General features: G+C 40.6%; 1 protein-coding gene, 1 long non-coding RNA gene and 1 pseudogene across 2 annotated transcripts; all 3 read right to left on the bottom strand.

The window, feature by feature from the left end:
- Positions 1 to 3,946: 3,946 nt before the first annotated feature.
- LOC145976620 (uncharacterized) lies at positions 3,947 to 5,831 on the bottom strand (annotated as a pseudogene).
- Positions 5,832 to 6,089: 258 nt separating this feature from the next.
- On the bottom strand, positions 6,090 to 6,624 carry LOC145977535 (uncharacterized). The gene is made up of 3 exons (XR_014440543.1): positions 6,550 to 6,624; positions 6,346 to 6,469; positions 6,090 to 6,246 (listed from the first exon to the last, which is right to left on the bottom strand). It is a non-coding gene; the product is annotated as an uncharacterized LOC145977535 (long non-coding RNA).
- A 3,865-nt stretch (positions 6,625 to 10,489) lies between these two features.
- LOC145976619 (uncharacterized) lies at positions 10,490 to 12,518 on the bottom strand. The gene is made up of 2 exons (XM_083107849.1): positions 11,922 to 12,518; positions 10,490 to 11,824 (listed from the first exon to the last, which is right to left on the bottom strand). The coding sequence occupies exons 1-2, from the start codon at positions 12,516 to 12,518 to the stop codon at positions 10,490 to 10,492; spliced, it is 1,932 nt and encodes a 643-aa protein (XP_082963975.1).
- Between the last annotated feature and the right edge of the window lie 14,781 nt (positions 12,519 to 27,299).

Genomic DNA, 27,299 nt, shown 5'->3' with positions numbered 1-27,299 from the left:
ATAAGCAAAAACTATATTTTTTTTTTACGCAATAAGTTTTTAAGAGAGTAATATATACAGGGCGATCCCGCAAAACCTTCCGTCTGTAAAATGACGTATTCCTGACACCATTCTAAGACAATTTTTCCTTTACCAAAATTTGATTTGAAGCGTAGTTTTTGAATTATGAGCAAAAATAGTTAGTAAATCACGCGTCGGGTACGGAAGGCAGGCAGGAGCGACGCGGCGTGTGCCGCGAGCGCGGGCGCAGCTGACCGCCCGACGGGTGATTACCACCGCATGAGTCGCTAACTATTTTATCTTATAACATAAAATTATGCTTTAAATAAAATTTTGGTAAAGAAGAAAATGTTTTAGAATTACGTCAGAAATACGTGTTCCTTAAAATAACGTTATTTTAATAATGAAAAGTTGTTCCGGATCGCCGGCCGTCCGACGTTGCAATCAGCTGATTGCTACACGCGATGTGTGTATGGCGGAGTGTGTGCGTAAGAGAGAGAGAGAGAGAGAGAGAGAGAGAGAGAAAGAGAGAGAGACGGAGAAAGAGAAAGAGAGAGAGAGGGAGAGAGGGAGGGTAGGAGGGACAGACATTCATACACACGCACGCACTTTTTTTCTCGCTCTCTTTCTCTCTTTTACGCAACACTCATACACTCTCTCATTCAGTCTCTCACTCACTCTCTCGGTCACTCACTCACTCACTCACCTGCTTACTCACTTGCCCACTCACCTTGTAGCAGCGTAGCGAATCTTCATGCTATGTATTGTTGTTATCTGCTGCACGGTTATGATTGCTAGAGATGCGCGACACATCGAAATTTTTTCGATTATTATTTTCACACTCGATTGATACAATACAGATTACGCGATAACGAGTTTACTGTTTATTCACTCACTATCGATTTATCGATACCAAAAATTACTTTCAAAGAAACGCGAATGCAAACAGCACATGACTCGACGCGAAGCGACGGACCGCGGAGACTGCGCGACCACAAGAGTTATGTTGCCAGAAACGCGATACGCGACATCTAACAAACGACTTGCGCGTGGCGCGTGATTGACGCGAGATAAGACGAACGATCGGCTAAAACCTTCGCATTGCGAATGCGGTAGAAAACATGAAACGTATAATGACATACTTAAAAAATTAATTATTTATTATAAATAATAACTATTTCTAATTATTTCTAATAAATAATTATTATTTTAAAAAGCATGTGTTATACGTTATTACGTTTTCGAAATTATTGCATTCACGATGCGAAGATTTAAGTCAATCGCAAGAATAATGTAATTAAAATTACATTTGGAAAAATTTATTTTTATTCTGCTCACAATGAAATGTTCCAACGTGAAAATGTATTGGTCGCTCTGAAAAGAGCGGATTGACTAAAAAAAATTTTAAAGCAGATGCTCAAAATGCCCGCCATCAATCCTAATGCAAGCTCTCATGCGTTTTAATAAGTTTCTTTCGACGTTTTCCATTATTTCTTCGTCAATATTCCAAATAGCGAATCGTAATCTTGTCTCCAGATCTTCAATATCTTCGGGAAGCGTTTTATAAATTACTTCCTTGCAGTATCCCCATAAGAAAAAATCTAGAGGATTGAGATCCGGAGATCTTGCGGGCCAACGTATCGGGCCGTACCGACCCATGCAGCGTCCGGGAAAATTCTCGTTTAAGTAATTCGTAACGATTCTGGCGTTGTGTGGCCCAGCACCGTCTTGTTGGAAGATAATATCGTTTCTTTCAAATAATAGCATGAAGATTCGCTATGCTGCTACAAGGTGAGTGAGCAAGTGAGTAAGCAGGTGAGTGAGTGAGTGAGTGACCGAGAGAGTGTAAGTGAGAGACTGAATGAGAGAGTGTATGAGTGTTGCGTAAAAGAGAGAAAGAGAGCGAGAAAAAAAGTGTGTGCGTGTGTATGAATGTCTGTCCCTCCTACACTCCCTCTCTCCCTCTCTCTCTCTTTCTCTCTCTCTCCCTCTCTCTCTCTCTCTCTCTCTCTCTCTTACGCACACACTCCGCCATACACACATCGCGTGTAGCAATCAGCTGATTGCAACGTCGGACGTCCAGCGATCCGGAACAACTTTTCATTATTAAAATAACGTTATTTTAAGGAACACGTATTTCTGACGTAATTCTAAGACATTTTCTTCTTTACCAAAATTTTATTTAAAGCATAATTTTATATTATAAGATAAAATAGTTAGCGACTCATGCAGTGGTAATTACCCGTCGGGCGGTCAGCTGCGCCCGCGCTCGCGGCACGCCGCGCCGCTCCTGTCTGCCTTCCGCCCCCGACGCGTGATTTACTAACTATTTTTGCTCATAATTCAAAAATTACGCTTCAAATCAAATTTTGGTAAAGGAAAAATTGTCTTAGAATGGTGTGTCAGGAATACGTCATTTTACAGACGGGAGGTTTTTCGGGATCGCCCTGTATAAATATTATAATTAATCATCTTCTGTTTTTTGACATGACAATGATTGAGTGTTATAGAAAGAACAAAAGAGCTTTCTTTCTTTCTAGTATAAAATGTTTTATTTATATTTATTATTATATATTATTTTTTGAAATAAACAAAAACTATTTTTTTTACGCAATAAGTTTTTAGGAAAGTAATATATATATAAATATTATAATTAATCATCTTCTGATCTTTTACATGACAATAATTAAGAGTTATAAAAAGAACAAAATCTTTCTTTCTTTCTCTTCTAGTACAAAATGTTTTGTTTGTTATATTACTTTTTTAGATAAACAAAAACTGTATTTTTTACGAAATAAATTTTTAGGAAAGTAATATATATATATATATATATATAAATATATAATAAATATATAATATATATAATAAATATATATTTTTGTTTTATCATTTATGTTAAAAATGCTCATTTTATTTTGATACTTTCCAATAAATGATTAATGTTCTGGGTAAATAAAACTTACAAATTGCAATAACAAATTGTCATTTTATTTATTAATCACCATGTTTTTATTTATTAATCACCATTTTTATAAAAATATTTTATTTATTAATCACCATTTTTATAAAAATATTTTTGAAAATCTTACCAAAATAGTAATAGTTTGTACAGATTCTATTTTAATGCATTAATCACGTATTTCAATATAACTATCTTAAAAAGTGTCGAATGATGAAGCGCAATCGGTAATCCAATCCATTCATGTTACGAGGAGGATCATCATCTAAATATATCGCATTCTCTGGCTCTTCTTCATCGATGAAAACATTTTCATTTGGACAATTAATGTGAATGTGTAAGTTCCACAGAACTGCTGTAGCACAAATGATAGCAATGGAAGTATCTAACTTGTTTAAAAGTCCTCTGTTTAAGGGGGGGAGACTCGTGTAAATAACTGTATTTTCAAGAATTTTTTACTAAAAAATGAGAAAGTTTATTCAATTGCAATAAAGCGCATTATAATATTGATGATAAAATGTATTTGAAAAAATTTTTTTATTGTTGAAAAAAATCAAAATGGCGGCACTGCAGCTATTCGAAGTTGACTCCTACTTTTTGCGCCGTGCAACGTCCAGGTCCTTGTGATTGACTGAAATCAACGAACGAAAGTTTTTTTCATTAAAATACGTTTTTCCGCATCGGATGAATCTATTTTTAGCAAAAAAAAAAAAATTAAAAATTCAGGACCATTTTGAAGAAAAATTATCTTTTTTTCTATAAACAAATTGCAAAAAAACAATATTTATTATTACAATTTTAATTTAATTTTAGGTTCATCCGATGGCCAATAAGTTAATGAATATCTGTACAAAATTTGAAATCAATCGGACGATTACTTTTTGAGTTACATTGTACGGCGCGCAAAAATTTACGTTTTGAGAAAAATACGTTTAAAGTTTTCGGTATAGAGAAGTAGTATTCCGAGAGACTTATAATTACCAAAGCTTAGTCTGCGATACCAGGGCCGTATAGTAAGCCTTCTTCTTCTAGAAATTCATCAAGTTCTGCTGCTCTTTCCTCTTTTCGAGCAGTCCTGGCCTCTTTTGTCCTGCTTCGGCTCCGTCGATCTTGTCTCTGCATACGGTCGTGATCGTATGTTTCAGCGAATTGTTTGCACTGGAGACCAATTTGCAATTCGAGGTCATTCATAATTTGAAGTATGAATTTATATCCGTCGTTGAACATGTCTCCGGCCAAGTAGGCAGAAATTTCAACAATTTTCTAACCGCAGTTCAAGTGTTTCGGAGTCAAACGCCACACGGTTGCGTTGAGAGACTCGTTTGCGTTCTGGGTGAAGCCGCCCACGCATCTTTCAAGCAAATCATCCCGAGACAAATCTTCATATATTGGCAAAATGTGCTTCTTTACATCTTCGTGTAGTGGTGCGGGATGATTATAAGCTACATTTTTGGCTTGTGCAGCGTTGTATGCACACCACGAGTCGACGCCTGGAGGACAGAAGTGATGCTGCGGTTCTTGATCAGTTGAAATTAAATGGTAGTAGGTGGATTATTGCTTTTTTCATGTCTTCTTTCGAGTGTACATTTCTACGAATCGCTAGACCATAGTATTTAGTCAATTTTTTAATTAAAGCATCCGTAAGCTTCCCTTTGCCTCCAAGTTTAGCGGTTTTTTTCACATTTCTGAGGCGGCTACCCATTCTTTTTTCGACATGACTTATGCACTCACTTTTTCTCACTATTAAATCTTCATAAGGCTGAGAATCAAGAATGGCTTTGAATGTTTTAGCGTCGCCGTCTCCGATGTAATTGCTATAACGGACTCCGTAGCGTTTCTCAGAACGGCGAAACATTTCAAGCATAGAGTCAACCTCCATTTTACCGGAGGATCCTTTATGATTTATTGGGCAATTTTCTTGATGATCTGAATATTCCGGATCGTCAGTGTGCTGCCGAAAATAGGTACAACCTTGACAGTAGCTACTTTTTACGACTACATCAATCACTTTATCTGAGTAATAAGCTATAAGTGTCACCACACCATAGAGAGAGGAGAATCCGCGCTTTTTCCAAGAACCGTCACCGCTAACGGTTAAATTTAACAATGGTTCTTCTCTTTTTTCGTTTTCTCTTTTTTCATCCTCCACTGCATTTTTACAACTCACATCAAATAACTTTTTGACAGATGTATACATGTGCTCTACTATTAGCGCGTAAGCACTTCTGCTAAGCCCGCTGCTCAAGTCCATTATGCCACAAAAAATGTTTATACCTTCGTGAGCAACACCCAGTAAACGCATAGCAAAAACTAAACGTCTATTTATTTCATATGCATTATGTATAAGCGGTCCTGATTGAATAAGTGTAGTTCCACATCTACATTTCATTGAAATTTTAAATCGAAGTCCTCTTTCACTTGATTGCCCGAACGAAACTTTTTGCTTGCACAATTTACAAACAAATAAGTCAGCGAGAGCAGAAAAAACACTTACGAATTCAATGCTTCGATAGCTTAGGCTTGGATTTATTATAACATCGGTCGCCGACGCCTTCAATTTTTTAGCAGAGGCAGTAACCTCGTCGCTTGGCACCTCCTCGATTTCCACGTTCGATGCACTCGTAAATTGGTTACCCGCAAATCGCCGACGACGAGGCCGGTTGGGACGATACTTAGGCTTATCCTTTCTAAGTTTAACACTTATTTCAAAAATTATTTGGCACAGCAACAATAACAAACAACTACACGATGCGGAAAAAAACGATATACTGCCAGTGTGCTACCTCTCAGCTGTTCGTTTAGGGACGTTATTATTTTGAAAACTACCGTTACACAGGCAAAAACCATTGCTTACCATCGATAGTAGTGCCATCTATGGTTCAAATAGCAAACCAGCAAGCTTATTTGGCCAAGAAATCGAAACGTAAAGCGTTCACGCGCGAGCGCTCGTGTACCTGCTCTCGGCACCGTTTGGAGCACATCACTTTGATGACTCCTCAGGGACTTTTAGGGCTTCATTTGGGGTTTAAAACGTCGGGAATAACATTCTTCAGATAATAAATGAATTTTTTAAGCAATAAAAAAAATTGCTCAAAAATTTTATTTTACACGAGTCTCCCCCCTTAAACAAGAAAATTTTCTTTTCCATCGACCAAATGTCCTTTCTATAAGATTTCTTGTTTTTTTATGACTTTTGTTATAATTACGTTCTGCTTGGTTAAGTGGTCGTAAAACAGGTGTAAGTAAATATGGTTGACAACTATATCCATTATCACCCAAAAGCAGACCTAAAATAAAAAAATTTAGTGTTAATTACATTCATATTTTAACTAGTGATGTTTTAAAGTTTTACTTTTCTTTAAAATATTTTTATCTTATATTTATACCTTTTATCCTATTCTCCATGAAAAACAATTTTAAGGCACTGCGATCAAAGCAAGTGTTGTCATGAGTACTTCCCGGGTGTTGAACATCTATATATAAAATTTCTCCTCTTGGTCCTGTAGCAGCCTAAATATATAAAAAAATACATATATGTACAGTACATAATAATATTTTTTGTTACAATTTAAGTAGTTATATAAAATTACCAAAATATTTAAAGAAAATGAGCCTTTTCTACTGCGGAAAATTTCTCCAATTTTTTGTCAGGATTGATAATTTTGATCAGAGTTCCGTCAACGCAAGCAGCAGCATTTGGGAATTTAGCTATTTCATAAAATTTTCTGATATTCTTTTGTTGATCCTTTAGAGTTTTAGGAAATTGTACATATTCATGAAGTTTTTCTGGAAATGCTATCGACACTGCTGCAATACATCTGCATACAGTTGGTTGCGAGAAACCTCTTAAGTCACCTGTAACAGCCTGATATTTATAATTTCATTAAACATCATTTTAATTACAATTTAATTAGTGCTTGTTTTAGTAATTATTTTATTAACTTGATAGTTGCCAGTGGCATAAAATCGAAGAGCCATAAGAAGTTGCAACATAGATGGTACTGGTAAACCTCTGTTACTAGTCTTTGCTAAGTTGTCTTCAATAATTGGCAATATATAATACATAATTTTCTTTAGTAAATTTGAAACGTTTTTTGAAAGCTTCTTCATAGAAAAATTCAAAAGGATTTGAGTGATCTCGGATGTAACGTTTAGGTATTTTTATATGTGCAGCTTCTGCTATATTCATAAATTCCAAAAAGTCATCTAAATCTTCCATATTAATCTAATATGAAAATAAAAAATTTAGTAATTAAAGTTCTTATTAAATAATTTTCGTATGTAGTCATTATTGTTACTACAATTGTTACATTTGTTTTTAATTATCTTTAAAAATATATTTATATATGCATATAATATGCATAAAATTTTTGATTAAGAACTAGTTTTAATCAAAATAATAAATTTAAAAAGAATAATTTGCAATTACTTTTTCAATATTGAAAGATTAATATTATTATAGTTCGTAAATTATATATAATATAAAATATTTATACCAATCGGCAGTCAAAATAATTAAAAAAGTTATTTATCACAAATTACACTTTTAAAGCTTTTTGACTTTTTTCACTATTATTTATTTCAGTCTCCTGTCTTCTGTCTCTCGCTTAGTCATGAAGAATCGAATTGGATGATTAGCTACTAGCATTGAAATTTTATGTCGAAGATTCGAAACCTGAAAGCTAAAATTTGAGATTGAAAACGAGATCTAAGATTTGAGAAACGACTATGAATTCGGGCCTTAGAGACGTTCCGTTTGATGTCACGCTCGACGCGTTGAAAACGACGCGCACACGAGTAGTCGCGCTGCTTTCGTGAATAACCGGATGATGCGGGATGTATAAAGGTATTTTTATCACGTCGAGCCCGCTGACTCTTTCCATGTGCCCCATGGACTCGTATTTGTGAAGGAAGTCGAAATAAGCGCGTGCAAGTTCCGGTTTCCTCCGAAGGCGATACTCGTGCTGAGTATACCGCGCCAGCGCGATGTTGTGACTGTCTCCAATATCGGGAGGCGACGCGTGACGGAACGGCAGACAAACGATGTACCATCCCGTCGAATCGCGCGAATGCGTGCTAACGAAGTGATTTCGCAGCTTTCCTCTTCCGGGGTGAGATGGTGTGAGGGAATTTCTTCTGTTTCCCAAAATTGTCTTAGAATCGCGTCCGTGTTAGGCGCGAGCGCGCAGTGCATCGTGGACGCGTGTGCTGCTCGCGGATTGCGAGTGTTGGCGATGAGCCCGGAGATTATCCATCCCAGCGTCGTGAGTTGGGCCGTGGGGGACCCGAAAGGACCTTTCTTGAGGGGTCCTACTAAAAGTTGACCGTAGAGATCCGCACCGATTAAGACGTTAATCGGTTCCTTACTGGAAGTATCGAGATCTGCGAGCTCGAGTCCTCTGAGATGCGGCCAAGAGCGAATATCGCGAGAAGTGCTCGCGGCATAAGTCGTTAGTTTTAAAAATATATGCAATCATTCGCAGCGGAGTGCCTTTTCCGATGCATGATTCTAGCTCGAGATTTACAAAGAATGTAGCGTCCGGAGTATCCGCTTCCGAACACAGCAATATCGAGATCGGCTCGACAACGCGGAGTGCGCAAGTTTCGAGTGAGCGACTCAGTAATAAAACTATGAGACGAGCCTTGATCGATTAAGGCGCAATTTGATAACAAAAATCGAGCAGGATCTGCGCACACAATCTCTGATAGCAGATTGACGGCAGAAACGGAACAGAGTTTGCATGATTCGATAGTTCCTTCACTTACCGCTACGTGAGCTGTACTTTCTTGTAATCTAATTTCTGTCAGAAATATATATAAAGTCGCGAATATGAAGAAAAGACTAAAAATATAGTAATTATCATTTTAATTTCTATCACTTTAATTTCTGATATCTGATACAAGCAGATGAGATTCAGAATATTAAACTGATTGCAATCAATATGATAAATGGAAAATTATTCATGTACTGCCTATTTGAGGCATAAAGCAAGAATTTAATTCTAAATAAATTACATCTCCAGTTTTACAAGTTACATTTACTTTTATCATTTACTTTATTATTAATTTAATTAAATTAAATTAGTCCTTCGCTATATGAGATATAACTACGATATAACATATATTACATTAACATATATTACGATATAACATATGACATATATGTCATTTTAGAGGAAAATTGTAATTAACTTGCCGATAATATTCTTATTTAGCACTTGTGTTAGCAAAAGGCGCGAGAATAGACCGAGAAGTGAGCGCGGCACGAAAGAAAGAGAACGATAAGTCCCGATATATATATGTGTCTATGTACAGTCCTTTATTCTAATTCACAAATACACAATCTTAATATATTTACCGTCTTTCAATTAACAACGAAGAAAAGATCGGAAAATTCAAGCTGAATTTTGAATCCGCAAGCAACGGAGAAAATCGATTTATTCCGCGAGCAACGGAAAGAACGTTTTTGATAACAAAGAACTAAATGAGCGCGTCGGAGACTTTTCGACAAAAGGCTCAGTGCTCCGTGATCACGTCAATTTATACTCAAGCCCTTCTCGAAAGATCCCGATTTTTCGTGAACTCGACAGTTACCGAGACAATGTTTAAATTGAGCGATCTAACGGTTATTTGTTGTTGTTGGATCTTTCGAGAAGGGCGAGCGCTGTTTTCGGATATTCGCTGACAAAGCGATATCTCGCTATCGGCTGCCAGGGGCGCCGAACGAACGGTCGGCCCCTCGACTCTCCTTTTTAGTCGAGTGCAATTGCGAGAGTCTTAATTAATTTTCGATGTTTTTTTGAACATTCCGCCCGCTTCGCCGAAAGCGTTTGGCGAAATTAGGCTATTTGGGGCAGTGGATACGCTGCACGCAATGGGAGAATTTATTTTACAGTTGGAATATACATGTGAATTCAATCGGAAAAATTTCAGAAAAATATTCTATATCTAATTAAAAAATTTAAATTCGTTACTCGCGAGATCGGATCTATTACGGTTGAGGTCCGTAATCCTCGCTGCTGTTGACGGGTAGCACTACGAGTTTCACTACCGGTCGTACGAACTCGGAGGCTGCGGTGCGCACGGTGACGACGCGAACTTGGCCATCCTCTCCGGGGTGGACTTTCGTGATTCGCGCGAGTGGCCATTTCGTTGGTGGTGTGAGTTCGTTCCGGAGAAGACATAGCCGACCGACCTGGAAGCCCTCTTCGCGTAACCACTTAAGACGGTGAGTTATGGAGTGGAGGTACTCCTTCGACCAGCGCTCCCAAAAGTGATCCCGCATTTTTTGCAGGAGCTGCCAGCGGGATAAACGAGTCGCCGGTTGATCCAACAAGGACGGCTCGGGTACGGCAGTCAGGGCGGCTCCCACCAGGAAGTGTCCGGGTGTCAACGCGGCGAGATCCTCAGGGTCGTCCGAGAGCGCCTGCAGTGGCCGCGAATTCAGGCACGCCTCGATTTGAGCGAGGAGGGTGCTCATCTTTTCGTATGTTAGAGTGGCGTCGCCAAGCACCCGTCGGAGATGGTGTTTCAACGACTTGACGGCGGCCTCCCAGATACCACCGAAGCGGCGCGGAGGGAGGGTTGAACTTCCACTCGATTTTCTCGGAGGCGAGTCTGTCGATGACCCAGTGACTTTCGGGGGTGCCAGCGGTGAAGAGGGCCCTCAACTTCGAATCGGCTCCCGCAGTCACTTCGGAGACTGCGATAAATGCCGCGGCGAGAGACGAATCGTCTGAGGGCCGCAAGGAAGGCCTCGGCCGTATAGTCAGAGACCACTTCGAGGTGTACGGCCCTGAAAGCAAGGCAGACGAAGACCGCTACGAAGGCCTTGTAAGAGCGATGTCCACGCCTCTTGGTGGTGCGGAGTTGAATCGGCCCGGCGTAGTCGACCCCGGTGTGAAGGAAGGGCCTCGCAGGTACCACGCGTTCTTGTGGAAGGTTGCCCATTAACTGCTGTGGGGTTGCCGCCCGCCATCGCACACAAATGAGGCATCGCGAGATAGCTCTTTTAACGATTGCTCGACCTCGTGGAATCCAGTATCGCTGGCGGATTAGAGACAATGTGAGCTGCGCTCCGCCGTGCAACGCTCGTCGATGGCAGTCGTCCACGATTAGCTGGGTGAGGTGCGAGTCCTTTGGCAGGAGGACGGGATGACGCTCGTCGTAGGCCAAGATGGAGTGCTTAAGCTGACCGCCAACCCGCAAGAGGCCCTCAGGATCTAAAAAGGGACTAAAACGGACGAGTGAGTTTGATTTGCTGAGCGTAAGACCCTGACTTATTAATTTTAATTCGGCCTTGAATTTTTCAGATTGCACTCGCCGGATCCAGGAAACTCGAGCCTCCTCTATCTCGTCAGCAGACAGAGTCGTTTCGGGGGAGCGCCGGCGAGTGACCGCTGCACGACCTGCCTTCACGTTCAGCCACCGTCGGCACCAGGCTGTTACGCGCAGGAGTCTCTGCAGGGAGGAGAAACGCAGCAACTCGGCAGCCTCGCTCGTTGGTGCCGCTGTTGCTTCGGCGTGGACTCGGGTGCGCCTCTCAGGCAGGTCCTCCTCGATGTTATTGCTGACGGTAGTCGGCCACGCAGCGGTTTCTAACCTTAGCCAAGGTGGACCCTGCCACAACAGTGGGTGACTCAGCAGCGCACTGGGAGAGAGACCGCGGGAAGCGCAGTCGGCTGGGTTGTCCTGGCCAGAGACGTGATGCCACGTAGCCTCCGGGGTTGTCCTCTGGATCTCGGAGACGCGGTTCGCGACATAGGTTTGCCACCTGGTTGGGTGACCTCGTATCCAGCCCAGCGTGACGGTGGAGTCCGTCCACAGGTGAAGCGGTGTGGCTACGTCGAGGATCGCCATGTTTGGCTAGGCGGCAGAGAAGGACGGCAGCGCATAACTCTAAGCGAGGTAACGAAATCTGTTTGAGTAGCGTGACCTTCGTTTTAGCGGTGATTAAACTGACGGCCCATGAATCGTTTAATTTTGTCCTCAGGTACACGACGGCGGAATACGCGCGTTCAGAGGCGTCGGAGAAGCCATGGACCTCGAGGTGCGTGCAAGAAGGGTCCAGATTGATCCAGCGAGGTACTCGGATTTGCTCGAGTACCGGGATTTCCGCATGGAAGTCGACCCAGTTTGATGCGGAGACGTCGTCGAGCGGGACATCCCACTCGAGTCCTTGAAGCCAAGTAGATTGGAAAGCGATCTTGGCACGGACCACGACCGGCGCCAGCCAGCCGAGAGGGTCGAATAGTTGCGCCACCAAAGACAGCACGGATTTCTTAGTAACGGACTGCAAGGCAATGTGCCGGGTGGCGAAAGAAAAATCGTCCGTAGCGGGATGCCACTGCAGCCCCAAGGTGGAATGAGCCTCGTGCGGTCGCCAGTCACGGAATTCGCGCTGCAACCGATGCTCCATCGGGATGGCGGAGAGGAGAGCCGAGTCGTTGGTCGACCACTTCCGGAGAGGAAAGCCGCCCGCCATGCAGATGTCGGACAGATGATTGCACATCTCCTTGGTCTCCGCGAACGTTGATGCTCCAGTCAAAACGTCGTCCATGTAGACGTCTCGTCGGAGTGCAGCTGCTCCCAGTGGATACCGCTCACTCTCGTCCTCGGCTAACTGCTTCAGGGTGCGCATCGCCAGAAACGGCGCACACGCGAGACCGTAAGTCACCGTGCTCAGCTGATACTCCGCTGGACTGTCTTGCTCGGAATAACGCCACAGAATTCTTTGCAGGTCCCTATCGTCCGGATGTACCAGGATCTGCCGGAACATCTTTTCTACGTCGGTGGCGAGGACGTATCGGTGTTGTCGCCAACGGAGTAGCACGTCGGCGAGAGGAGGCAGCAAATTCGGACCCACCGAATAAGATGATCGTTCAGAGTTCTGCCCGAAGTAGCTGGCGTGGAGCCGTTGAAGACCACGCGCAGCTTCGTGGTGACGCTGGTCTTCCGCAGAACGCCGTGGTGAGGTAGGTAATTCACCGACTCATTTGATTTGGCGGCAGGAGTTATGCGTGACATGTGGCGCAAGTCTTCGTACTGCCGCATAAAGTCCGAGTAGAGCGCATGAAATGGAGGATCCCGAGCGAAGCGCCTCTCCATGCTGAAGAGAACTCGCAGAGCCGAAGAGCGCGTTGCTGAAAAGTCTTGCAGAGGAGAAACGACCGGCAGACGCACGACGTATCGGCCGTCGGCGGTTCGCGAATGAGTCCGGCGAAAGAAGTTCTCGCACTCCTGATCCACAGGCGAGAGAGCTACAGCGGCGTCGGTGAGCTCCTCCTGCTGCCAGAACCTTTGCACGAGAGCGCTTAGACTTTCCTCGGCCAGGCAGTGATGCGCTAGCATGCGACGCGGAGTGGCTGTTGCGCCGACGGCCCCAGATAATATCCAGCCTAATGCCGTTTTTTGTGCCACAGGTTCCTGTGATTTGCCTCGCCGAAGTCCCTCCTGGAGGATGGTGGCGTAGACATCAGCTCCCAAAAGGATGTCCACGGGGTCCGCAGCTAAGAAGTCCGGATCGGCGAGCTCCAGTCCTTTGATGTGCGTCCACGCTTGACGGTCGGCCTTGATCCCGCCTTCATAAAGGGTGAGCCGGGGAAAGATCAAGGCGGTCACGTTTATTAAAGGCCCGTCGCATAGAGAGCGGATCTGGAGAGCGACCTGACCGCGCGCGAGGCCCGTCTGCTTGCCGCCGACTCCATACACCGTGACCGAGGTAGGAGATCGCACCAGACGAAGACGCTGGGCTAAAGCTTCGGAAACCAGTGAGGACTCCGAGCCCTGATCGACTAGGGCGCGCGCAGTGTGGACGCGGCCGAACCGGTCCGTTACGCGAACGCGCGCGGTAGCAAGGAGCACCGACATCGTCGGCTCGGCTTTGCGTTGCGCTAAGTGCGACGTTTTAGCGACTTCGACCGACGGACACGCTTCGTGGAGAGTCGAGTGATGACGCGCGCGAAACAACGAACACGTCTTTTGAGAAGCACACTCGCTTACCTTGTGCTTTCCGAGGCAATTAAGACACAGATCGTTCGCCTCGACGTGACGCTTCCTCTCTTCCGCCGTCTTGTTCTGGTAGAGATCACAGAACATTATGTAGTGGTCCTGACTACACAAGGAGCAGCGACCTCGTTTGCTGTCCTGCTTTCGCGCGTGGAGAGTGCGGTTTTCTGTGTTGTACTCGAACTCGACTTGGAAGAAGCGGCCTCAACCTTGACTGGCTGCAACGATTCCAATGTGTGCAACCGACGATCCAAGAAGAGCTGCAGTTTATCATACGAAGGTGGATCGTTTGAGTCACTAATAAAGTTCTCCCACTCGCGACGAGATCGAGGATCGAGAAGGTCGACCACAAGGTGCACAAAAAGGTCTTCGCCCTTCGTGATCGGGCGCCCAATGCTCTCCAGTGAGCCCATGGTACTCTTCACGCTGTGGTAGAGTTTGCGCAGATCAATCACCGACTCGCTCTTCAGTTTTTGAAGTGACGTGAACTGGGAGATATAACTGCGCACCAGGAGACGCTTGTTCTCATAGTAGGCAATGAGAGCATCCCACGCGCGCTCGAAGTTCTCACTTGTCGTAGGCAGGCTTCTGACCAATAATTCTGCCTCTCCCTTAAGGCACGCCTTCAGATAATGGAACTTCTCAACTGGAGTTGTGAGGGTGTCCTTTCCGATTAGGGACTGAAAAAGGTCGCGGAAAGCTGGCCAATCCTCGTACTTCCCGGAGAAATGAGGCAGCTGGATCCATGGAAGCGTAGTGCGAGGAGCCTGAGAGGACGGCTCTAGCGCCTTCGTAGCAGCTTCCTCGGTCTTGAGGCTACGCAGAAGGTCCAACAGCAAACCTTTATTACCGAGGTAGGCCTCCTCAGCCAGAGCAGGTATGTCGAGTTTTAAATACTCCGAATCTGCGATTTGGTCTAGGTAATTTAGAAGCTCATCGTTGTGTGTGTCAAATTTGGTCCAGTACCTCTCCAAGGACTGCAGGCGCGCCTCCACAGCGCCCACAGTGATTCTGGCAGCGCCCAGCTTCATCAGGTTCTCGTGAGTGCGAGCGATTTTGCCGTAAAGATCCGTTGCGGCGATAATTATTAACTCTGCCTTACGACTCATAATGGCTTGAATTTCAGGTGACTGATCTCCGAAGCAAAGAGGAAGCACACCACTTTTCACTCACACGGCGTCGTATAAAAAAACCGGTCACGAAGATCCGGCTCGAAGGACCAGCAAAATGTTAGCAAAAGGCGCGAAAATAGACCGAGAAGTGAGCGCGGCACGAAAGAAAGAGAACGATAAGTCCCGACATACAGGGTGTCCTAGACCACCCGTACACCCCTTTTCTTTCAAAAACTAAGCATTTTAGAGAAAAACGTTTTCGACAAAAATTGTATGGTTTTGAGGGGAACATAAGATGGTGTCATTGGTTTGACCATGGATGGCATCGTTAAGGTGAGGTCAAGGACACCTTTAATTACTTAAATGGAACCACCTATTTTTTATTGCATATTCTTATAGCTTATGTCGAGAGCTCCAAAACACTATAATAAAGTATTTTTTCATCAAGTACTTTTCGAGTTATAAGGCTTGAAATAATTTCTTAATTTTACATAAACCATAAAATATCTAGTAAAATATTCATTTTTCGATTATCTTACCTTAATACTTTTATGTACAAAATAATGAGAGGAATCAATTGGTGTAAAGAAAACACAAAATTGTTTCGAAAAAAAAAATGTAATTTGCAATTAACAATTACATTTTTTTTTTCGAAACAATTATGTGTTTTCTTTACACCAATCGATTCCTCTCATTATTTTGTACATAAAAGTATTAAGGTAAGATAATCGAAAAATGAATATTTTACTAGATATTTTATGGTTTATGTAAAATTAAGAAATTATTTCAAGCCTTATAACTCGAAAAGTACTTGATGAAAAAATACTTTATTATAGTGTTTTGGAAAGCTCTCGACATAAGCTATAAGAATATGCAATAACAAATAGGTGGTTCCATTTAAGAAATTAAAGGTGTCCTTGACCTCACCTTAACGCCATTCAAGGTCAAACCAATGACACCATCTTATGTTCCCCTCAAAACCATACAATTTTTGTCGAAAACGTTTTTCTCTAAAATGCTTAGTTTTTGAAAGAAAAGGGGTGTACGGGTGGTCTAGGACACCCTGTATATATGTGTCTATGTACAGTCCTTTATTCTAATTCACAGATACACAATCTTAATATATTTACAGTCTTTCAATTAACAACGAAGAAAAGATCAAGCTGAATTTTGAATCCGCAAGCAACGGAGAAAATCGATTTATTCCGCGAGCAACGGAAAGAACGTTTTTGATAACAGAGAACTAAATGAGCGCGTCGGAGACTTTTCGACAAAAGGCTCAGTGCTCCGTGATCGCGTCAATTTATACTCAAGCCCTTCTCGAAAGATCCCGATTTTTCGTGAACTCGACAGTTACCGAGACAATGTTTAAATTGAGCGATCTAACGGGTTATTTGTTGTTGTTGGATCTTTCGAGAAGGGCGAGCGCTGTTTTCGGATATTTGCTGACAAAGCGATATCTCGCTATCGGCTGCCAGGGACGCCGAACGAATGGTCGGGCCCTCGACTCTCCTTTTTAATCGAGTGTAATTGCGAGAGTCTTAATTAATTTTCGATGTTTTTTTGAACAACTTGTAATAATCAATTTTGTTGCATTTATATAATATTAATAAAAGTAAGCGCAAATCTTGTGCAGTTTCTGCTGTCAATTTGCCATCAGGTTGCATGCGCAGATTCTGCTCGGTTTCTGCTGGCAATCTAACATCAAATTGCATCGCGCAGATCCTGCTCGGTTTCTGCTGTAAATTTGCCATCAGATTGCGTGCACAGATTCTGCTCGTGTTCTGCCGACAATCTGTTGTCAGATCATGTTTTACAGATTCTGCTGACAATATGTTGTCAGGTTAGGTTTTACAGATTCTGCCGACAGTCTGTTGACAGGTTATGTCTTACAGACTCTGTCGCCAAAACAAAAGCTTAATGCGGACACAGATGGCTACGGTTCTGATATGGAAATCTGATCGAATTTGCTGCCAATCTGCTGCCAACCTGCTAACATTTTGCTTACTGGGTGTGGACTAAATTTCTGCGAAATTAGATAAACTAACAAATCGTCCCAGTATTCGACCGGACGCTGCAGATTTTTTAAAGCGGCTAACGAGTAATTTACCGTGTCGCGCAACTGTTTGAGCTCAGTCTCTTGTTCGTTTTTCATGACTGGCAAACTCGCGAACGCGTGAATGTGCGTTAGGACGAGCGCGCGCGGACAGTCGTACTCGTCGGCGAGTATTTTCCACGCTCCGTCATAACTCGCGTCAGAGACGGGCACGTGTTTTATCATGAGCGCGGCGTGATCCCCGAGAAACGATTTTAAATAATACAATTTTTGTCCTGCGGTTAACGAGGCATTCTCGCCGACCAATGCTTTGAATGAATCGTGAAAACTCTCCCACTTGGTGCATTCGCCGTGGAACTTCGGGATCGTGATTCGAGGAAGCGCGAACGAGGATGGTCCCTGTGTTTCGCTGATCATCGTAGAATGGGAAATCTTCGTCGCTTGCGTAGTCTGGTCTTGTTTTCCTAGATAATCTGCGATTTCAAGGAGCTGATCTAGATGGTCTTCGAAGTCAGCTTCGGCGTTAAGGAATTCCGAATCGCCGAAATATTTGTGTTGACATTGTGCCTCAGCTGTGGCTTGTTATAACTCTTTCAGTCCATCGATGCGCGTGTTAGTTTTACTGAGCGTGAAGCGCTTCTTGCCGAGCTTTCGATAGTTCGGCAAAATTCTGCGAAACTGTTTGAAAGTTTCGCGCTGCTCGATGATGAGCCCTTCGAACGAAGCCATTGCAGTCCCCTTTTAATGAAAGTTAAAATAAAGAACTGATGTCACTAGTCTTTATCCGTTATGCGCACTTGCAAAGTCGTTCGCATTAGCGTGATGTACGTGCTTACTATTCGCGTAATGAGTGCGACTTTGAAAAAGTGTCGCGATCGCGGTGAGCGCGAGCGAGTTAACGCTAAAAGATAGCGCACGAGAGTCTTGTCTTTCCGCACTGTTGCTAAGGCTCAAAAATTATCGAGCATGGTTTGCGCACAGAGAGGTCACACGTTCATACATTATGATTTTCAAAGATGAGATTTATTCTGGGCGAATTTCCACTTACTGAGTGTGACGCGAGCGAAAACAGAGATGTCCTTGCCGCGCGAACTGTACCAACCGTTACAGACTATACCGTTCAAATTTTACACTCGTTTTCCTTAATTTAAACCCTTTGATCCGGCTCGAAGGACTTTAAATTATGATCCCACGCGCCCTTCGATTTGCGCGGGACCAAATTTAATATAATTTTAATTCGCCGGTCAAATGAATGCGTGTGGGAAACGAATAGGGCTGGCACAGGTAGATTAATTTGCACAGAAGTTAGCCAATTCTATATAGTTTAATGTCGCCGTGGATCACACGGAAGACGCGTACATTGGCGCAATATTTGTAGTCAAACGAGAACTGAGAACTGATTGCTTTCGTGGTTGTGGCAAGACTACTGTTTTGAACGATAATTTTGTGCGGTTTTGGAAGCCCGCGGGAAGCGGAGACGAGCGGGGAAAGACGCACACTCGGAGCGCGAAAGATTCTATTCGCTCAAGAACGTTCTAACGTTAGGTGCTCGTTGTTTATGTTTTTCTTTTGAAACTTTAACACGGTATGAAATATTACGCGAGACATTAAATTATTTTATTACACCGAATTCTAAACAATATATATATATACAGGGTGAGTCAAAAGTATGTTTTAAAAATTTGTGAGCGTGTTCCTGGATAAAAAGGAAGAACAAATGTTCATATGAACATATGGTCGCAAATGCTTTGTTGTCGAGATAATGGACATAAATCAGCAGTATCAAATAATGCTTTATTTGAACGTTTACAATTTTGTTATTGTTGTTTATAAGAGATGTTCTACATGTCCTCCATCATTTTCAACACATGCTTGAGCACGACGTCCGCATGACTGGCGCAGTCGTTCGAAAACACCAGGATTTCTACGGACCATCCTGCAAGCATCCTGCACACGTGCCCATAGATCCTCTTCATTGTTAACTGGTGTTTGATAGACGACGTTCTTCAAATAACCCCACAGATAAAAGTCCAGTGGGGTCAGGTCCGGTGATCTCGGTGGCCATGACACTGGACCACCACGTCCAATCCATCGCTCAGGATAATGTCGATTGAGATGATTTCTGACTCTTAGTGAGAAATGTGGTGGAGCTCCATCGTGCAGGAACCACATGTGTTCCCTTACATGTAGTGGTACATACTCGAGGAGTGCTGGCAAGTAATTAAGATAATCGAAAAATGAATATTTTACAAGATATTTTACGGTTTATGTAAAATTAAGAAATTATTTCAAGCCTCATAACTCAAAAAGTACTTAACGAAAAGGTACTTAATTATAGTGTTTTGGAAAGCTCTCGAGATAAGCTACAAGAATATGCAATGACAAATAGTAGGTTCCATTTAAGAAATTGAAGGTGACCTTCATGTGACCCTCAAGTAACTCTTCAAGGTCAAACCAATGATACCATCTTATGGCCCCCTCGAAACCATAAAACTTTTGTCTGAAACATTTTTCTCTAAAATGCTTTGTTTCCGAAATAATTGCGTGCGTTAATTAAAATGGCTCACCCTGTATATATTATAAAACTAGAATATAAAAATGTATATTTTTTACTTATAATGTTTATACTGTGATTTGTACGTGATATGCATTTGGATATAATCCCTCTAAATCTATCCAATATATTTAAACTTAAAAAAAATGTATATATCGAAAAATAAATCAGAGTACTATTCATTCCTAACTTATATGATATCAAAAAATTAAAATGAAAATGGCATAAGAGCCAACGCGCGGTAGTTGGAGCGCAGAGAAGCAACAACACTTCTTTCTTTTTTCAATAGGGGTAAACAGTATAGTGATTGGCCACTTAAGCAAGATCGCAAAACAAAAATTGAATTATTAACCTGAATTTAATAATTTCGAAAAAAAATTACTACTAATAGTTGTAAAAAATAATAATGATTCATAATAAAATAAAATCCATCATAAAAATTTAGGAATTAATAAAAATTATGTAAAGAAACACTTATCCTGTCAAAAAAGATAATCATTGGCCATATTAATACAGTTATTGTCTAACAGTTCGATAGTGATTGGCCGCTATCCATGCAAGAATGAGTACATAATTAAATAGTGACAAAGAAATTATTTGACCAAAAAAACTAAAATTATTAAATCAATATGTATTTTATTACATATATTTAACATAAGAGATAAACATTATTATTAATTGTATATTAATTATTATATATTAATTATAATATAAACAAGAGAAACAAATTTTGTTTAACAAGCATTATTTTTAACTAGACGAACTTTTTTTGGAAATATTTCATTTTTCAAAATTTTTGGTTTTAAAATTTCCTGATCTTTCTTTTTCTTTGTTCTTTTTAGTTTTTCATCAGTATTTTCTTTATTGTCAATTTTTTCTTTTTTAACTTTTTGTGACATCATTTTTTTTTCCTGTTTTTGTAATCTTGCTAATTTTTTTTGTTCTTTTATTATATTTTTTCAGCTAGTTTTTTCTTTTCTAACATTTGTTGTTTTTTATTATCCTTTTGTTTCTGTTCCATTTTTATTCGTTCTAATTTTTTTTCTTTATTTAATTTCCACTCCAAAGACGAAATCGCATATGATGTTCGTTTGGTAAACCTTTTTCCTTTGCGTGTAGGTGTTACTGGTCGTGGTAAAAAATCTTTTAATTTTTTAGAACAATCTTTACGATGACTTAGAGACAAATCAAGTATATTATTTTCAGTCTTATCGGCTGCTAGATCATTATTCAATTCTAAATTGTTTATATTATCATATGCAGTTTCATTATATTCAACAATACTATTTACTTCTAAATTATTAATATTGATTTTAGGCTCACCGGTTGCTATAATAATATTATTTATTCCTAAATCATTCTTAACATTGCTTTCAATTTCATCAATTATTGCAATATTATTTAATTCTGAATCATTTATAATACCATTTACTTTAATTTCATTAGTCGTAATCTCATTATTTAACTCTAAATCATATAGTATAATATCACATCCAGTTTCATCAATTGCAATATTGTTTATTTCTAAATCATCTTTAATATGACTTTCATCCTCATTAATAACCAATATATTATTTAACTTTGAATTTTCTATAATATAACTATCAGTTTTATCATCTACCGCAATAATATTATTTAACTTTAAATTATTTCTAATATCACTCTCAGTCTTATCAATTTTATCAAAAATATTTGACTTTAAATCACCTACAATATCTGTAACTATAGCTGATTGTGCATCATAATTATTTGTTGAATTTGATACTTTTGTATATTCTTCAAACAATTGATGGAGAATTAAAAATTCTGTGGACTTGCTTTCTGCTGTGACTTGCTGAGAAGAAAATAATTGTAATTCTTTCAATAAATCATCTCCGACTACTTTGGCATACGTTTCAAATGAAACTGTGGCTGCATTAGATGGACGATTAATAGTGATTGCTTCAATATTTTTGACCTTAACACCGAGACATTTTGTGTAATCTACTGCATCTGGATTCCAAGGATACAAGCCACATGCTTTGAAACCATTTCTCACGGTATTGCCATTAGGTGAAAATTTATCAACAGCATTTTTCAAAATTGGAGCCATTCTATCTAATGATAACGATAGTGTTGGATTTTGTTGCCTCCACTCTAAAACGCTTTTTTTCCACATACTCTTTAAAGGTTTAAATGCTGAGACGTCAGCAGGTTGTAACATTCTCGTTGAATTTGGATATAAACAAATAAGAATTATCTCTAATTCTGAACAAAGTTTGCTTACTTCTAAAGTGACATGACTGCTATGCCCATCGACAAATAAAATAACAGGAAATTCAATCTTTTCTTTTTTGAGATAAGGATAAAATATATTTTTTAAATATTCATAAAATAATTCTACATTCATCCAGCCACTTGGTGTAACACCGATTCCCCAATCATTAGGTACTGATCGTCCAACAGAGGCAGGTAATCTTTTATAAGGAAACACAACAGTCGGTGGAGTTGTTACTCCACTTGCACTAAATGTAAATAATACAGTCAAATTTAACTTAGAATTTCCTCTATCGATTTCATAAACATTTCGTGCTCCACGAGGAGCTATCACATTTTTCATCTTTGGACATACCATAAAGTACGTTTCATCACTATTAAATATACGTGTTGGATCTTCCAAAATATGTAAATAGTTATGTTCTGCTAAATAATTATATACCTCTTTAAACCAATTTTTAATATCATTTTTACTAACACAAGAACTAGCATTGGTAACTCCCTTCTGGATGTCTTTCAGTAAGAATTGGGTTTCTTCTTAACAAACCTTTATACCATCCATTCCCTGGTACGTTGTTACGAAAAGGATTTTTTATCTTTGTTTGATTCAAAAATTCTTTGACACTAGTTTGTACGTTGATTTTTCTCACAGGAAATCCTTTCCGTTGGCAATCAATAATCCAATTTACCAAATCATTTTCTCCACTACGACCTAATACAGGAGCTGGACCTGGAGTTGTTTTCACAAATGCATTACTCATTCTAAACTGGATAGTCGATCTTGGGACACCATATTGTTTTGAAGCTGCATGTTTTGACATTCCATTTTTTATTGCATGAATAGCATCTTCAATTTGTTTTTCACAATATTTTTTTTGGTACTTGTTATCTTTTTTAACTTTTGGCATTTTTTTAATGGATCAATTTAGAAATGTAACCTAAAAATTAAAAATTTTTAGGTTACATTTGTTATTAATTATAATTTTTACATAAACTAATATATTTATAATAAATTATTTGTTTCTATTTATTATGTTATAATACTGAATATGGTTACAGCTGAAAAATATATCTTTTTAGTAATAACAAATATAACTTACTGTCTTATCTGTCACTCGATGTAAGAGGCCAATAACTGTCACATAGTTTCCATAACTACAAAACAATAATTGGCCGAGTGGCCAATTACTGTTGTAAAACGTCAATCGTGTGTTAGTCGTTGGCATAATATAATTTTTAAAATATATATGTTATTTTCACCGATATGAATTTTTTTTACAAAATTTAAACTTTATTAATGCACGTCTATCACGAAAACAAAAATTATATGTCATAAAAACATTTAAAAATTTGCAAATTGTTGGTTCCACTCTTACGGTTTTTTGATTGAACGGAGACAATTTTCAAGTATGTTACCAAAGTCATTTTAATCATTATTTATATAAATTATAATATATAGAAAATAATTAAATATTAATTGTATTTGAAGCAGAAAAATGTATCAAATATTTTTTTATTTGTAATTAAAAACATTTTAATAGTATTTTCTTTTAATCTTTAATTTTTTTAAATGTGGCCAATCATTGTAGAGTGGCTAATAACTGTACTGTTTACCCCTATTAGTTTATTGAAAAACACATTATAATAACAAAAGGCGAAAATTTCGGATCATCTTTTGATCCTTCTTCAGCGCGATGTTAACAATATATATTACAGATAGTGACGCGTTACATTAAACGAATTTGTTTTCGACGCGTAGGTGACGCTAAATTGCATCCCGCGGAAATCTAGTAAGCGCTCTGCTTCCAACAATCAATTAAATATACTATAGTTATGCTATGCGACGTCACAGCAGATCTAACAAATCGAGTAAAAATAATAAAATAAATACCGAAAGATATTACACGTGAATAAGCTTTTTTGCTTAAATTAATAGTTAAAAACATGACTCACCAGATTCCGCGCTTTTTACAATTAATAATATAGTATGCCACTGTGCGCCTCATGTCGATTCGAGATTCGATGACGAACTGTATAAATATGTCCTCGGTTGTCAGGACGTAAACATGGACTCAACCAAGGACATGCGCAGTTGACTCAACGATAACAAACATACCGACGCGTGAACGAACGCCTCATATTTTCGATAAATTATCGATTATCATCGCAAATGTATGATGCAAGCCATCTGTATCACTCTGCAAGTTCAAGCTATTTTTTTGGCGCTTGATAAACAGCATTTCAGAGACAAGCCTTTTGCCCAACGAGGACTCCCTATCCAAAATCTCAGATTATTCCCAATTAAAATCATGACCGAATTCCAGTCTGTGATTAGTTATAACCGAAGGTTGTGACGTATTTCGTCGAATGTGATTTCGGTGTTCAGAAATTCGTTTTTTTAACTGTCTGCTAGTTTGGCCGACATATGACGCATCGCAATCATTGCACGAGACTTTATACACTACATTGTTACACGAATCTTTTGGCATTATGTCTTTATGGACTTTGACAAAATTACGAAGTTTATTTAAGCCAAAATAAGAAACTCCCGTATCATGATTACGAAGAACTCGCTTAAATTGTTCCGAAAACGTTGGAATGTATGGGATTGTAAAATATAAAGAGGGTCCTTTCTCAGGGTGGTCCTCGTCGGGCTCCAAGCCTGTCCGATTCAAGGCCAATAGCAACTTCAGACGCTCTCGTATTACATGGAAAATGTAAAATAGAGGATAGCCATTGTCCAAGAGGACGCCGACTATCAGCTCAAAGTTTTTTACCTTTATAACCGTTATCACATTTCGCGAGTACTTGTTTGCGGTAAAATCGTATTATATATTTAATTTTACGAGTGTAGGATGGAAGCATCCCTCAATCGCAAAAACGATTGTGAAGTAAACATTGTACGTTAAAACTACCATAATCAGAATGAGAGTGCAATATAAAGAAACCAATGTAATACTTTGCAGTGTCCACTTAGAACAGATTACATTGAAAATATATATTTAATTCATGATAGAGGAACTTTTAGCTGCTTGCAAAGAAATTTAAATAAAAGAATCTAAATATTTATCTAAATTCTTATTTAAAAATAAGAATAAATAAAATTATAAGAAACAATGCAAATATACATATACATGCTAATAATGTAATTAATTCTAATGATTAAAATTTATTAAAAATACTATTATATTTTATTATTATTATTATTATATTTTATGTTACATCCGGCGGACTCCACGATTCTTTTTCTTTCCTCGAAATTATACAATAAATATTAGTAGGACCAATTTTTACTCATAGATATCGCAGACAGAGAATAATAAATGAAATTTGACATTACGCAGACGGCCAGTCACTGTCAACTTAAAATCTTCTCTATAAAATCAAATAATCGAATATGCTTATAGTTGGTGAGTCCGGTGAAACATAAGACCACCTGTGCTCAAGGAAGCAAAGGAATCCTTATCAATAAGCATATGTTGCGACCGACGGTCCCAGATGTCGCTGAGGACGCACAGCCTGCCCGCGCGAACCAGACCATGGACCCGATCGAGCAGGGGCCGTGGCAACCAGCGCAGAGTGGCCGGAATAAACGCGAGCGATTATCACCCTGTAGATATGTACATAGACTAGATTTAGCGACTGACGTACAAACAGCCGGAGGAGCCTTACATGATGGCACACGAGAATCGCGCCCAGGAGCGAGTCGGCCGGAGGACCGGTACGACGGGTCGGGAAGACCGACGGGCGCGAAGCCCCCGACGGCGACGCGTTGGGGTCACGCGGAGATACGCGATACCGTAAGATCTAAGTACACTGTGTCACGCGGCTACCTTGGAACATCTCCCTCGAACGCGGCGAAGGACTTCGGGGAGAGCGGCTACGAGAACGAGAGTGCGAACACGCGCCGTCGAGTGAACGACAGCGGACGCGAGGATATCGCGACCGTGCGACGCGTAAGAAAACACATAGACATTTTGCACCGAGATAGATCGTCGCGCGAAGCGGCGAGCACGACGATGAGCGGAGATCGCATCGAGCCGACACGCGGCCCGAAAATAATAGCGGGAGGACGCAACAGTAAGAGCGTCGAGTTCATCGCGCGTGCAAACACACCTTGTAACCATTTCGATTCATATTATTATTACTTTTATGTTAATCACTATTATTATTACTCTTATGTATCGAACGCGCGGAGCGTACACACATCGCGCGATATATTTATCGTCCGTAATTCGTTGGATCCGACGCGCACATTATTATACTTACGCGATGAACTTATGTCACGCGATGAAGTTTATTTTTACGCGCGACACACGAAGGGATTTTTATTTCATATGTATGATATGTATTTTTATTTGTCAGATGTCTTTTACGTTAATGCGTTGAGCGCGAATATATTGTTACGTTTTAATTTGAATGCGCGACACGATATGAATTGTACGCGAACAAAGTTTTATTTTATCATGACGGGTCTAACGATACGCGGTATTATTTTAAGTAGGATCGTAAGAAACATTATTGTATATAATTATAAATCTATCAACGCGAGAGATCCCCAAGACGAAAGGAAAGAGAGAGAGAGACGAGCGACGGAGTCGGACCACCAACCGGATGACGCGGATGACCGGGAGAGACGCGCGCCCGTCCCCGGGCACGAGAAGGAAGATCGGTGATTGGCCGATGACGGCCCGAGCGGCAAGCGAGCCCGGGAGACCGGCCACCGCCCGAGCGGTGGGGCGCGTAGCGACCGAGGCGATATAGGCGCGGCGCACCAGGGCTCGAGAGCGCAGTCGGATGCGAACTACCGGAGAGTGCGGATAGTTGATGAGAGCGAGCATACCGACATTGTAATCGCGACGCGAAGCGAGTACGTGATTCATAAATGTAATAACGAGCATACTGTATGTATCGGGGAGAAGCGTGATCGAATAAAAGCATTGTAACGGGCGGTTTTTCGTGTACCGCGGAAACGCAATTATATGGATAGCCGTCGGATCCAGGTGGCGGAATCAATAATTCGGTAATGCGGAAATGTGTGTGCAATAAGTATTTATTGTTTCCTGTGTGAATGTACAAATGTGTTGTGTATGCGCGTGTATATGTGCGTGTATAAATGTATATGTACAGATGCGTTGTGTGTGTGTGAATGTGTATGCGCGTGTATAAATGTATATGTACAGATGTGTCGAGTGTGTGTGCGTATAAATGTATCAATTATTTCCGGACGCGATACACTCGCTCGTTTCTCGGTATCGGCGCGTTATCGCGTTCTTGCGACTCGTCGGGCGTGTTTTTGTCGCGGTTTTTATGCGCGGTTCGTAGCGCTCAGCTGTTCGGCTTTAATTCGGTCGG

The sequence above is a fragment of the Camponotus vicinus genome, unplaced genomic scaffold (assembly GCF_025532165.1).
Source record: "Camponotus vicinus isolate PSW18456_S1 unplaced genomic scaffold, iyCamVici1.0 SCAF_9, whole genome shotgun sequence".
Taxonomy (NCBI): domain Eukaryota; kingdom Metazoa; phylum Arthropoda; class Insecta; order Hymenoptera; family Formicidae; genus Camponotus; species Camponotus vicinus.
The sequence above is the reverse complement of the archived record's forward strand: the minus strand, read 5'-3'. Positions and strand labels throughout refer to the sequence as shown.

What these genes read in the sequence shown, in the direction of transcription:
- LOC145976619 (XM_083107849.1), bottom strand. Translation starts at nt 12,518, where the DNA reads ATGGACGACGTTTTGACTGGAGCATCAACGTTCGCGGAGACCAAGGAG. An exon ending in AATTAAACGATTCATGGGCC is followed by an intron (nt 11,825 to 11,921) that starts GTCAGTTTAATC and finishes TCTGCCGCCTAG; the next exon opens with CCAAACATGGCGATCCTCGA.